Raw genomic sequence first — 12,461 nt, 5'->3', positions numbered from 1 at the left:
TAACTGTAGGCAAACGATTGTTGTCGAGCAAAAGCTGATGCGTAGCACTTGGCCATCCAGTCCAGCAGGTGTCGCAAACGCACCATGTGTCAAATATACAGCACATGAAGAAGCTCAGTCCCCGGTACAGTAGGTGGCGATATGCACCTGAACAAGTTGCGACCAGCCCTAAACAATTTATAAGTAGCAGCTTGAGTTGAGCTCTTTATTATCATCATTACTGTTGACAGGATTCATTGAGAGTTATTGCTGCATTGAGATCTCTTCTCAATTGAACAAAGCTTCGCAACACTAAGTGTTAGTTTAGTGTTTATTTTGTATGCGGGTGTCCATCATGAGGTCTCAGGTACAGACATCTCAACCTGCAAAAAAGCATTTCAGGGAGGTATCCCGAAAGCACAACTCCCTCCCCTGTTAATCAGTAGGAATGGATCTGTCCACACATATGTCCTCAGTGTGGAAAGAGTTTTGCGTGGGCAGCTGGTCTGAAAAGGCATCTTCTGTATCATTCTGAAGTGAGACCGTTTCAGTGTGAACACTGCAGTAAAACATTCATAGCTGTATGGTACCTGAGGAGACACTTTGAGAAGAGTCATGCAGGTTTGACTAAGACACTCTCTTCCTCTGAAGAACGCAAGAAAACACACACAGATGTGATGTATCACATGTGCTTTGGGTTTGGAAAAGCCTTTACTACATCTAGCCAATTGAAACAGCATCACAGATTTCACAGAGAAACGTCACCCCTTCTTGTGACCCGCAGGAAGAATTGTTGCAAAGAGATCCAAACTCATCCTCAAGAAACTGTTCAAGGTTGGGTTTCCCAAAAGCATTGTTAGTCAACAATGGTCCTAAGTTCTGTCGTTACAAGATAGTTCAACGATTCAAGTGTTTCCCCAAACCATCGTTCATCAATCGCAATCCAGTTCGCTTCTCAAACGATGCATGGTACTATGTTAGTTAACCAGGTAGTTATGTTGTTTTTTGGGAAACACACCCCTGACCAGAAGATCCCCAAGATCTTCTGCAGTCATTTGCTAATACTGGTCTAGTCGTGATTAAATTTGGCCTGTGAATAAGTGGTTTTGTACATCTTGTAAAAGCTTATCTTCTCTTGTCTTGTGTGTGTTTACTGATGGCTGAAGCCCTTTGAACAGACACAGCTTATGGGGATTCACAGTCACTTTTTCTTCAGCCAAACACAGAGTTGCAATAACATCGATTATGTCAATTGTTGCCATACACATCAGTGAGAAAAATACTTCATACTTCCATTCAATAAAACAACTCTCAAGACAAGTTTGGAAAATGAATGTCTTCTTTTTTTTGTTCAAATATATTAAAGCTGTATTAAGAAAATAAAGATGACAAAATAATGTGTACCAAGCTCACTGTTTCAATGGACAGGGCTCCAAAATGTTTTTTTATGTGAAAGGATCAGTTTAGTTAATTCTATTAAAATGTGTTTTCTTTGTTTGCTACGAGATTTGTTGGTACATTTTAATCAAATGCTCTATGATTTTGAGTGGTTAACCGTGGCAAATGAATGTCAAGTGGCACCCTCCAGTCCAGCAGGTGTCGCAAACGCGCCACGTGGCAGATAAACAGCACGCGAAGAAAGATGCTCAGTTTAGTGTTGTTTGCAATGATGTGCTTTTCGTCATTTATTATTAATGTTTGTGTTCTTGTGCTTGCTATAGCTTGCAGAGTTTTTACTTGACGCGTTACAGTCTTTATTTATTATTGTTTCTATGTTCACCTTTTTCTTGGTTGAACGTCTCGTGTTAAATCATAATATTTGGTGTTTATTTGTGTTCGGGTGTCCATCATGAGGTCTCAGGTAGATGTGATGTGCTGTAAATCAGTAGGAACGGATCTGTCCATGCTGGATATTGATGATTTAATGACAGAAAACTCTCAGCTGAAGATAAAAGTGGCGCTTTTGGAGGCAAAGCTCAACGAGAGAGACGAACTGAACAGAAAGGTGTGTACAAACTTTCATTTCACGATCGTCATATGTGATATGCTTTTTGTTGCACTAGATAGTAACGATCATACGTGTGTTCTATTGAGGTTTTCAACTAAACATTCAACTAATTTCATGTTATATTATTGGAAAACACACAATTGTGTTGTGATGTTGTTTCCAGGATGTATCTGTTGTCTCTCTCTCTGTCATCACTGATCAAACATCTCCAGAGCTTCTGGATTCTGTCTTCAATGAAGACGAGAAACCATCAGCGAATCTGCTGGACTGCAAAATGGAGCTGAAAACAGAAATCACTGAAACAGAAGAACAGACCGATGAAGCTGCTTTCATTCATCCAGGTAACTTCAATTATTGTTGAACGGGCAATGACATAAAGATATTTTAAATATAGTTTCAGAACTAGGGCTGTAAAGCTGCATATATGTATGTGTGTCTTCTGCGTTTCACAGGAAGTAAATTTAAATTTAGAGGATTCTGTACACTGCGGCACTCTGTGCTGGTCTACTGTATTTGAAATGATACTTTCATAAGTCAAAATGTCGTTATAACATTCAAATACGGTAGAACGCTACTTCTATATACCACTGCTGTGTGCCGCAATGTACAGCATCTTCTAAATTTAACTATTGTCTAATGTTTCTATTTCTCTCTGCTTTAAGTGTCCCCAAACAGCAACTGCATAGGGTTCTTCCAGTGAAACGCAGAAGTCAAGCATAGAACCCATTACAAACCATTGTCGGCCTGGAATTTTTGGCCCAGTTTTCTCACCATGCTGAATCGTGCTGATAGAATGTGTGTAGTGATGTCACCACTCAGGATTGCTCACCTGTTGGTTGCCTAGACACCAGTTTTCTCTATGTGGTGCTGATGACTTCACACACTAATTAGCATATTTCTGATGTCATCACGTCGTTTTGCGGTTTTGGCTAGAAGGTATACAGTCACCTCCACTGGGCATGCGCACCTCAATACCATATAACTTTTGTCACTCTGACAACAGTTAATTATAATTTTTATATTATTATAAGGTCAGGTTTAGGGTTGAGGTAGGTGTGGGCGTTAGCTAATGTAATTTATTGTAATTTTATGGTGAGATTTTGCATCACTTCCTGCCGTAGCTGTATCCGTTCTAGCAACAACCTAGTTTTGGCTCTTGAAATCAGTTTCGCTTATACTCTCTGGTCACATTATGTTGTATATGAACTAGGGCTGTCGATAGATTCCAATGTTTAATTGCGATTATTCACACCCTTTTCGTGAGATTTACTGCGATTAATCGCACAGGTATAGCGGAATTAAATATATATTATTTATTTTGTTTTAAAATTGTTTATTTTATTGCTGTCAATTGATTTAGAAACGTACTAACTAATCTCACACAGTTTTTATATTTTTAAATATACTTTAACGTTCTAATAATTTCACATTTTATCTTCAAATGAATGAAGAAACAACACATTTCTTTAACAGCATCATTTTATGAATGAAAGCCAACAATCTAATATTGTTAGCTTTGCAACTGGTCTTATTTTTTCTACTAATCAATCCCTTTATAATAAGTGTGCCTTTCCTACCTGTCTAACAGATTTCTTCTTTTGTTCTTTGTTTAATATTAGTGATAGGAGTCACAACATCACGTCTAAGAGTGCTACCTCTTTAAGAGCTGCCACTCTAATTTGCAACGTTAAGCTTATAATGGTGAAAAAAGAATATTGTGCATAAAGTGCAAAAATATTACAAATATGTATCCATTTTGGATTGGTTTCATACACTTAGGTTCGAGTCAGTTGAGCCCGAACATCTAATGGTTTAATCATTCCATTTATTTTATATTCTGATAGCCACAGTATGTATGTAACATAGAAAGGCCTGGTAACTGAGAAAATGTGTTGAAGGCTCTGGTGCTAAAGCGAAGTCCTAATGGTCTATTAATATAAAAAAAAATGACTTTGTACAAAATGTAACAATATTATTAATATCTTTAAGGTTTCCGTAACTGGAAGTTTTTATTATTTTATACTGTTGTCTGAGGTCTAATTATGACGTTCACGTGTTTTTTTACATTCGAGAACATCAAAATCAATAGTAATAGGCTATTTGCTTGTACTGACAGCTGTGACCTTATTGCCTGCGTTGCAGGTAACAGAAGATCGGCTTGGAATGCATGAAATAGCATGTTACCTCCGCTTTAATTTAGCTGGTTAAAGGGATATTTTACTACCAAATCAAAATTTCCCCATCTTTTACTCACTTTCAAGGCCTCCTAACTGAATATGTTTTTTTTCTGGACGAATAATCCAGTCAGAGTTATGATAATGTGTGTCATTTTGCTTCCAAGCGGTAGAATGGGAGTGAACGGGTGTTGATTTTTATGAAGCTCCAAAAAGTGCATCCATCGATCAAAGAACTGCTCGACACGGCTCCGTGGTCTTTACAAAGTATGGATATATATGGATATTTCTAGCATTGTAGCTCAACAGAACTATATTGAACATCAGAACAATATTCTATGATTTTATCCGTTGCGATAAATGATTAAGGGGGTTAGGGCTTTGTGTTACTTAATATTCTCTTTCAGTGCAACTCTTTTCATACATTCTTTTAAGCCCTAATAGATTTTGCACTGCTCCTAGGTCTGACTTTACACTGTGTAACGGGTTGCCGATGGCAGTCAGCAATGTCTTTTTCTTGCGTCTGGTAGTTTTACCACATTAAAATGAAGTTCCAATGCACAGGTTTTGCATTTGTTAAACATTTTTGTTAAATTTGAGGAATATTCAAAATTTTATTTCCTAGTGTTCCTATTCAGAAAGCTTTCATTTTTACCATGTCATATTAATCATAATGACTTTTTCCCTATTCAATTTAGACCTGATGAAGGTGAAGGAGGAAATTACAGAACCACATGAAATAGAGGAAAAAACTCAGCATTTTATAACTGAAGAAGAATCTCAAAGCTGCTTGAAGATTGAGGATTTATCATCGAAACCATCTCAAAGAGAAACAGCCAAGGAGTCCCTTACATACCCTCAGTGTGGAGAGATCTTCACTCTTAAACCCAGTTTGAATAGGCACATCGAAATTCACACCGTAGAAAAGCCTAACATTTGTGATCAGTGTGGAAAGAGCTTTGTATATAAAAACGTTCTCAAAGTGCACATGAGAAGTCACACTGGAGAAAAGTCTCACAGATGTGACCATTGTGGAAAGGCCTTTGCACAGAAATACACTCTTACTCTGCACATGAGAAGTCACACCGGAGAAAAGCCTTATAAATGTGACCAGTGTGAAAAGACCTTTTCACAGAAAGCCCACTTGAAAGATCACACGAGAAGTCACACTGGTGAAAAGCCGTACAGATGTGACCAGTGTGGAAAGACCTTTACACGTAAATGGCATGTTACTAAGCACATGATAAGTCACACTGGAGAAAATCCTTACAGATGTGATCAGTGTGGAAAGACCTTTGCACGGAAATCCACTTTTAATCTGCACATGAGAGCTCACACTGGAGAAAAGCCTTACAGATGTCACCAGTGTGAAAAAACCTTTCATCAGAAATCCCACTTGACAGATCATATGAGAAGTCACACCGGAGAAAAGAATTACAGATGTGACCAGTGTGGAAAGGCCTTTGCACAGAAATCCACCCTTAAATTGCACATGAGAAGTCACACCGGAGAAAAGCCTTACAGATGTGACCAGTGTGAAAATACCTTTTCACAGAAGTCCCACTTGAAAGATCACATGAGAATTCACACTGGAGAAAAGCCGTACAGATGTGACCAGTGTGGAAAGACCTTTACACGTAAATGGCATGTTACAAAGCACATGAGAAGTCACACTGGAGAAAAGCCTTACAGATGTGATCAGTGTGGAAAGAGTTTTGCGTGGGCAGACAGTCTGAGAACTCATCTTCTGTGTCATTCTGAAGTGAGACCGTTTCAGTGTGAACAGTGCAGTAGAACATTCATTTCTGTACATTACCTGAAGAAGCACACGAGGACACATGCAGGTGGGACTAATGCACTCTCCTCCTCTAAAGAACACAAGAAAACACAAATCTGTAATGTTAGTTTAGCATGTTAATATTTTATCAACAATCTGAATGAATTTCTTTGCTTTATTAATAACGCAAATTACTTTTGAAAAAAGAATGTGCACGCGGACAGGCGTGCGGACATCTTTCTGGTTTTGGTTCCCATTTTAACACATTTTATATCATTTAAGTTGAGCAGCCTATTGTTTTCTGCACTTCTATATATGTTTTCGTCCTTAAATAGGGGCCACTTGTTTGACACCAGAACCCGTCGGGTTTGCTTCAGGTAATTTTTAAGAAGCTTCCCAATAGAAACCTCGACAAGACTAAGGTTGTTTGCACCTTGTGCAATGCGGAATTAGTTTACTGTAGGAGTTCTTCCAGACTCAAATTCTGCTTTCTTAAGCAGTTTGTGATGCATTTTGGAAACAGGAGATGAGCCCCTGGTCTAATGCGCCACCTGGCTTGAGAATCCCGTTCTCAAAGGCTTACTTTTAGTCATTATTTGGATAGCACACATATTCTGAATGCCTTCAGCAGAATACAAATTAGCCATTTTAATCTAGATTAATTCCAAGATTACAGTGATATTAATCTAGATTAAAATAACTAATCTATGCCCACCACTACGTGTTATGTAACATAAAAGTCTTAAAGAAAAAAATTTAATTGACTTATTTCTAAGACAAGTGTAAGCGGTTTATGCTACCGGCCCTAGGCCTCAGCTCCTAAATTATTTAAGAGAGCTGAAGAGGTCTCCTAACCTAGTTAAGAGTAACAAGATGGAAATTAGATGGAGATACTGTGGACTTTACAACAAAATGAATGATATGATGACAGGGAGTTCATGAAATGTAATAATATAAAAAAGTTTTTGCAGCTCTGGTCTTTTCTTCATATACAGCTTTGAATGCAATATAGGATGTGATTCAGCAGCTTAATCATTTAAGTTAACTGTTAAAACTCAATTGAAAGTGTGTGAAACCAAGTCAAAATGGATACATATTTGTAATACATTTTTGGAACTGCAATTTGTTTACTTTAGCATCTCTGTCAACATCTCTTTTTGAAAACTGAAATAGCAAATTAATTTTCAACTGAGTGTATCCCTATGGAGATGTAAAACTGCATGAAGTGAGCCATGTTGACCAGTAGAGAGCATTATTATTCTGTCCAAAATCTGAGAAGTGAGTCTTGTTAAAAAAAGAAAAACTGAGTGCTAGAAGACAGCACCTAGGTTTAGAGTGTTTCGTATGTGTGAGTTAGGGATTTGAACAAATTAATTTTTTGCAACAAACCTGAATGCAACCCTTAATCGCATACCTTGATGAGTACAGGACGGGTGGTGTTTTCTTTAAAAGTGAGATTTTACCTCATCTGGATGATAGAGCAAATGAAACGTGTTAATGACATTTTTCATAAATGACAGACCGAAATAAACGTAATGTTTTTTTCAGGCAGTAAGCCAGGGTTGCCAGGTCCTACTTTTTAACGTAGCAGTTTTTTGTTCAGCAGGCTAAAAGTTGATTGTTTTTGTTTTAGAAGCTGTAAGGAAAACAGAGTGTTTGGGATTCAAATACAATTGATATAAACTTTGGTTTTCGGGCTAGTTATAGGTGTGTTTGGTTATGCATATCTGGCAACCCTGACACCTAGGCAGTTGCCCAGAACATACACTAAACAGTCAGAGTAGCAATGTGGCAGTGGGTTTTACACACGTAATAACTGATACAAACACTATGTATGGTTATCTTTTCTTAAATCAGGTTTGGCCACATTAGTAAATGTGTGAGACATCTTTGCAGGTCTAGCCAAGGTGAGGGACCGAGGTGAAAGTAAATACTTTTTCTTGTTCTCCTCATCAGTTTTGTGAAAGTACAGGAGACCCATGGCTTTGCAGAAAGAGAAAGTCATAAAAGAAAATGACAGCCAGCGGAAGTCCACGTTAGCCTCTGTGAAATATGACAGCATTTGAGGGTCTGCAGGGTTTCCGACAGCGAAGAAGTTTCCCCCTTTAGTCCCACATTACCACCCTGTTAACCTCTGACCCATGTTGCAGAGTGCAGAAGAGGAACCAGTGGGATTGTGACGGGAAAACTATGTGAAGAGAGACTGTGGGGAAAGAAGAATCCTCTCGGGCACGGGTTCAGAGCCAAGCCTGTGCCCTTGGCCCGAAAGAGAGAAAATGGGGTGCGCGCCCTGTGACCCTGCCCACGCATACACATGGTCTGCATTTGTAGGTCTACGGGCGGCACAGAGCTAGTGCTAATCTAAAACAGCTTCTGCAATAAACAGGATGTTTGACGAGAGACCGTGAGATGGGGAAAGAGTTTTTCTTAATGAAGATCACGCCATCATTGTGTCTGTACGTCTTTATCTTAATCGTACATCCCTCCCCTCTCTCTCTTTCATAATTCTGCTTCTCTCTCTCCTACCCCCTCTCATAATGTTTTAGTGATTATTCCCATAATATAAATATATTTTTCTTTATTTATCAGACTACCAGGATTTGTACTTTAAAATAATGACAACCACCATATTACTACAAGTGATACAATAGTGCAGCTAAAAAGAATCATTCAAGTGTACTTAATATAGCCTAAATGAAACTTAAGTATACTTGTTTTATCCCGACAGAAGGATTTAAGTATATTTTGCCTATACTATGCCTTGTATGCAATATTTCGACCAAGATACAAGTATAATGACATGTTCTTAGGATACTTGGCTTGTAGGTTTACTTTCGAGTAGGGCTGGGAAGATTTCTTATGCTCAGTTTTCAATGGATTACGGTTAAATGCCGCAACATCCGAAAGCCAGAGGGCGCTCTCGCGCAGAAGTTCCGAAAATGGGACACAGAAGAAGATAATTTACACACGTAAACTGTGTCCCAAATGATAAAATATGCACATAAACTATGCACTTTGCCCTCAACAATGTTGTAGTGTATGAATTTGTGAAGGTTGTATAGTCCCAAATTGAATACTTTTTTTGTTTTATACTAACCGGGAGTATGTCGGTTTTCTCAGACCAGTTTAAATGACGTCAATTGCACGGCATAGGCTACGTGTGAATAAAAATAATACAAATTGTACATTTATTTAGTTTTTTTATCTGTTTTAACCAGCATTACTTCAGTCATCATCAGATTTAAGCGTTTTCATTCTTCAGGAGAGTTTTACTCGAACAGCTTCCGCTACGTCAACGAAACTGAGACCGAGTGCGCGTCCACAGTTCCACATTTCATAATGGATGGTATATGATTTTTGTTCAAATGTAATTATGATATTATTGATTGGCAAGGATGGCCATCTATATAGCTATACAGAATTTGTACATAGGCCTATTTATAATTTTTCTGTATATCCTATTCAATATCTTTTGATTTTACATGCTATCCCCAAGGAATTTCTGCAATAATATTTTCTTACGTTCCCTTGTGCAATCTACAGGTACAATTGCTGTTACTACTACATATTTCAAAAATGTTTTGATTGGAGTAAAATTTGGAAGACATCTGATAAATATTGCAAGGTCAGTGTCATATAAAATTTTCCATCGAGTCTATCCAGTTAAATCATTGGCGACACAACGTTTTAAAGTGGATATTTTAGACCTCAGCTGTGTGTTTTGCAAGACTTCCCCTGAGACTATTAATCATTTATTTCGGGAATATCCTTATACACAAATGTTCTGGACAGAAATCAATAACTACTTAAAGATCAAAACTATGTGTTTTTTTAAACTTGAGAAATCTGATATTTTACTTAAATGTTTTTCATTGGAGGATGATATTGATTTGATGTTTAAATTTGATTTTATTATTATAAATGCCCGTTTTCACATTCATAAAGCTAAATGGTGTGAAAAGATACACAACTTTGTGTATTTTAAAAATGAAGTTAAAGCATATTTTGAACAAGTAAAAATTGAAAAGCAATGAAGACTACAAAGCTATTTAATAAATACAAGCTCTTCATGTACAAATTGTCTTTTTTTAGACCTCTGACTTTGGTTTATACTCTTATTCATATAATACTGTTCAAATTGTTCTTCATTAATAAAAAATTAAAAAGTTCCACATTTCATATTTCCGGTTGAAAAAGTGCATCATCTGGAGACTTAAAGTGCACTTCTTTTTGGAGAATTTGAACTCACTTCTCCCACTATTTGTACAACAAAATGGCTTAGTATAGTGCATACAGTAAGTGTGTAATTCTATCCTTGAATCACTTAACTAATCGAGGTTGATGTAGGATATAGAAATTAATAGGTAATTAGATTACTTTTCAAATGACTCTCCCCAAAGGTATTTAATTACAATATTGAATATATTATAACTTACTGAACAGACATGTGTTGATACTTGCAAATAAAAATAGCTATATGTTTATGTAAAATTCATATTACATTCTAACATATATTGATTTACATAGTTTCACCATATATGTCTGATAGGTTATATGAACCAGCTATCAGGTTTTTACTGTGGCATTTTCTCATTTTTTTCTGTTTTACAGAACACATGTGAACGCTCTGTTGTCTGGAACACAAGCGTGTGTTCATCAGTAAGAGACACAAACTGAGGCCAGATGAGCTGCCTACAGACAAACATTTGTGATCAGCACAAAAACATCCTGCCTGCAAATGCCACACTTAAGTTCTCACTTCCTCCCTGTTTACTTATAAATGATGTTAAGTGTTCAGAGACTAACCATTATAGTTTTGTTTGTTATTTTATCACTTATTTTTTCCAAGCATTTGTACACCACCTGTTATTTGACTTGAGAGCGGGAAAGAAGAAGACGAGGCCAATAATCACATTCCGTGTCTAAAAGGAATGATAATCGAGTTTCTGTTTTGAAATAATATATTGTCAAATTATCCTCTTATTGAGTAAAATTCCTGTTTTCTATTATTCGGTTAGTCAATCTAACAGGATCTTACTTGACTGGATTCGTTTTTATGGCCAGAAATTGTATAAGCATTCCTCTTGGATGTTCTTGATAACTGATATGAAAACAGCAGGCCTCAGGGTCACTGTTTGAGTTTAGCCTGCAGAAACACACTATCAGAGCCTGGAATTATTACCTCCACCATACATGCTCTTAACAATTGTTTTTTTGTGCATTCAACAAAAAAATAAGAACATTTGCAAGAAAGGAACCAGGAAAGACGAGAAAGAGGCTCGACCAATCAACTTTTACCCCTTATTCTCATCCCCCAAAGTTGTTCCTACTGAACTTTCATCTCGCAGAGCCTGATGTTTGATTATCGGCATAAAGTCTGGTCCACTTTGCACATTGACTGACCAGCAGCAGTTTTTTTTAGATGGAATGTAGCGATGGGTTTATAATGTATACCACCGTAATACACATATTTATATATGTAAGATAAAAAAACTGTCATAAGTGCTTCTGGACCAGTGTTTTACACCTTGCAAAGTGGTCTATACGCACACACGCATGCACGCACGCACAAAATGTCAACAAAGAAAGAACCAGACACATTAAACAGAACGCCACAGAGACAATTGTTTTTTTAACTCCATGTTGGAAAACCAGAAAAAAATAAATACACTTTTTTGTTTCTTTCATTGAAAAACTATTTACACAGTAGGAAGCACAAGTATCATATAAACGTGTGTACAAGTGAGCATGTATATGTTTGCATACATTTGTGTGTGCATGTGTGTGTGTGTGTGTAAAAGAGAGATTACAATTATTATAATTTTTATTATTTAGTCATGGATGAATGTAACAGACATTTAAATAATTTCTTCCATAAATAAATCATGTAATAATTGGGGACTATGACAACATTTTTACCACCGTAAATGCTGCAAAACAAGTTATTCATTACATTGCATATTTGTATTGCTAACCTTGATTTCTTGATCTATTACAAGATTATGTTTATTCAATATTGTCTGTCATATTCATCCATGTTTTGTAATGATCAACTATTAACATACATTTCAAAGAGCCAAAACTAATTGTCCATTGTAAATAGTCCTGGAATTGGCCCGTTGCCTGAGATCGAATGCTTTGAGGAGCAGTCAGATGTGGAACAGTGTGTTTCATGTATTTGTTGTTTGGGGTGAAACTGAGTTTGTTTGTGTGTTGTAAGTGTGTGGTGTGTGTGTATGGCAGGACTCTAGTGGCAGCCGCATGCTCTGACAACCATGTTGCGGTATTTCTTTAGAATGACGTTGGAGCTGTCGTCAAAATACAGGACGGAGATGGCGTGGAGTTGTGTGGGAGCACAGCAGGGTTTTGGAACAGTCTCTGGGTTGATGAAGTGAACCTGTGAGATGCAATCATAAGAGTTGAAAGTCACCAAAATGTCTAACAACACAATTATTTTATTTAAAGGCACAACAAGTAATAACTGTGAACAAATATATACTTATAAATGTCATGCTGTGTTGGC

General features: G+C 37.1%; 2 protein-coding genes across 4 annotated transcripts in view; one reads left to right on the top strand and one right to left on the bottom strand.

Annotated features, from left to right (window-relative positions):
* Nucleotides 1-1,573: 1,573 nt before the first annotated feature.
* On the top strand, nt 1,574-11,627 carry LOC306906595 (uncharacterized protein). 3 transcript variants are annotated; one of them, XR_013787850.1, is made up of 6 exons: nt 1,574-1,984; nt 2,151-2,328; nt 4,860-6,005; nt 9,157-9,284; nt 9,482-9,563; nt 10,550-11,627. XR_013787850.1 is itself a non-coding variant. In XM_079478151.1 (4 exons), the coding sequence occupies exons 1-4, from the start codon at nt 1,829-1,831 to the stop codon at nt 7,900-7,902; spliced, it is 1,488 nt and encodes a 495-aa protein (XP_079334277.1). In that variant the 5' UTR covers nt 1,574-1,828; the 3' UTR covers nt 7,903-10,011. The 3 variants fall into 3 exon arrangements, 2 of the variants coding, with proteins under 2 accessions (XP_079334277.1, XP_079334276.1); XM_079478151.1 differs by lacking the exon at nt 10,550-11,627 and having other exon boundaries at nt 7,895-10,011; XM_079478150.1 differs by lacking the exons at nt 9,157-9,284; nt 9,482-9,563; nt 10,550-11,627 and adding an exon at nt 8,089-8,383.
* Nucleotides 11,551-12,461, bottom strand: part of bmp7b (bone morphogenetic protein 7b) — a 32,811-nt gene continuing 31,900 nt past the window's right edge. The window contains exon 7 of the mRNA XM_079478154.1: nt 11,551-12,335. Within this exon, the coding sequence (XP_079334280.1) occupies nt 12,186-12,335 (150 nt within the window). The 3' untranslated portion in view covers nt 11,551-12,185. The remainder of the gene's footprint in view (nt 12,336-12,461) is intronic.

The sequence above is a fragment of the Barbatula barbatula genome (assembly GCF_947034865.1).
Source record: "Barbatula barbatula genome assembly, chromosome: 17".
Taxonomy (NCBI): domain Eukaryota; kingdom Metazoa; phylum Chordata; class Actinopteri; order Cypriniformes; family Nemacheilidae; genus Barbatula; species Barbatula barbatula.
Note: the sequence above shows the minus strand (reverse complement) of the source record. Positions and strands in the feature narration are given on the sequence as shown.

What these genes read in the sequence shown, in the direction of transcription:
- LOC306906595 (XM_079478150.1), top strand. Translation starts at nt 1,829, where the DNA reads ATGAGGTCTCAGGTAGATGTGATGTGCTGTAAATCAGTAGGAACGGAT. An exon ending in AGCTGCTTTCATTCATCCAG is followed by an intron (nt 2,329 to 4,859) that starts GTAACTTCAATT and finishes TATTCAATTTAG; the next exon opens with ACCTGATGAAGGTGAAGGAG. An exon ending in GCACACGAGGACACATGCAG is followed by an intron (nt 6,006 to 8,088) that starts GTGGGACTAATG and finishes CCCATGTTGCAG; the next exon opens with AGTGCAGAAGAGGAACCAGT.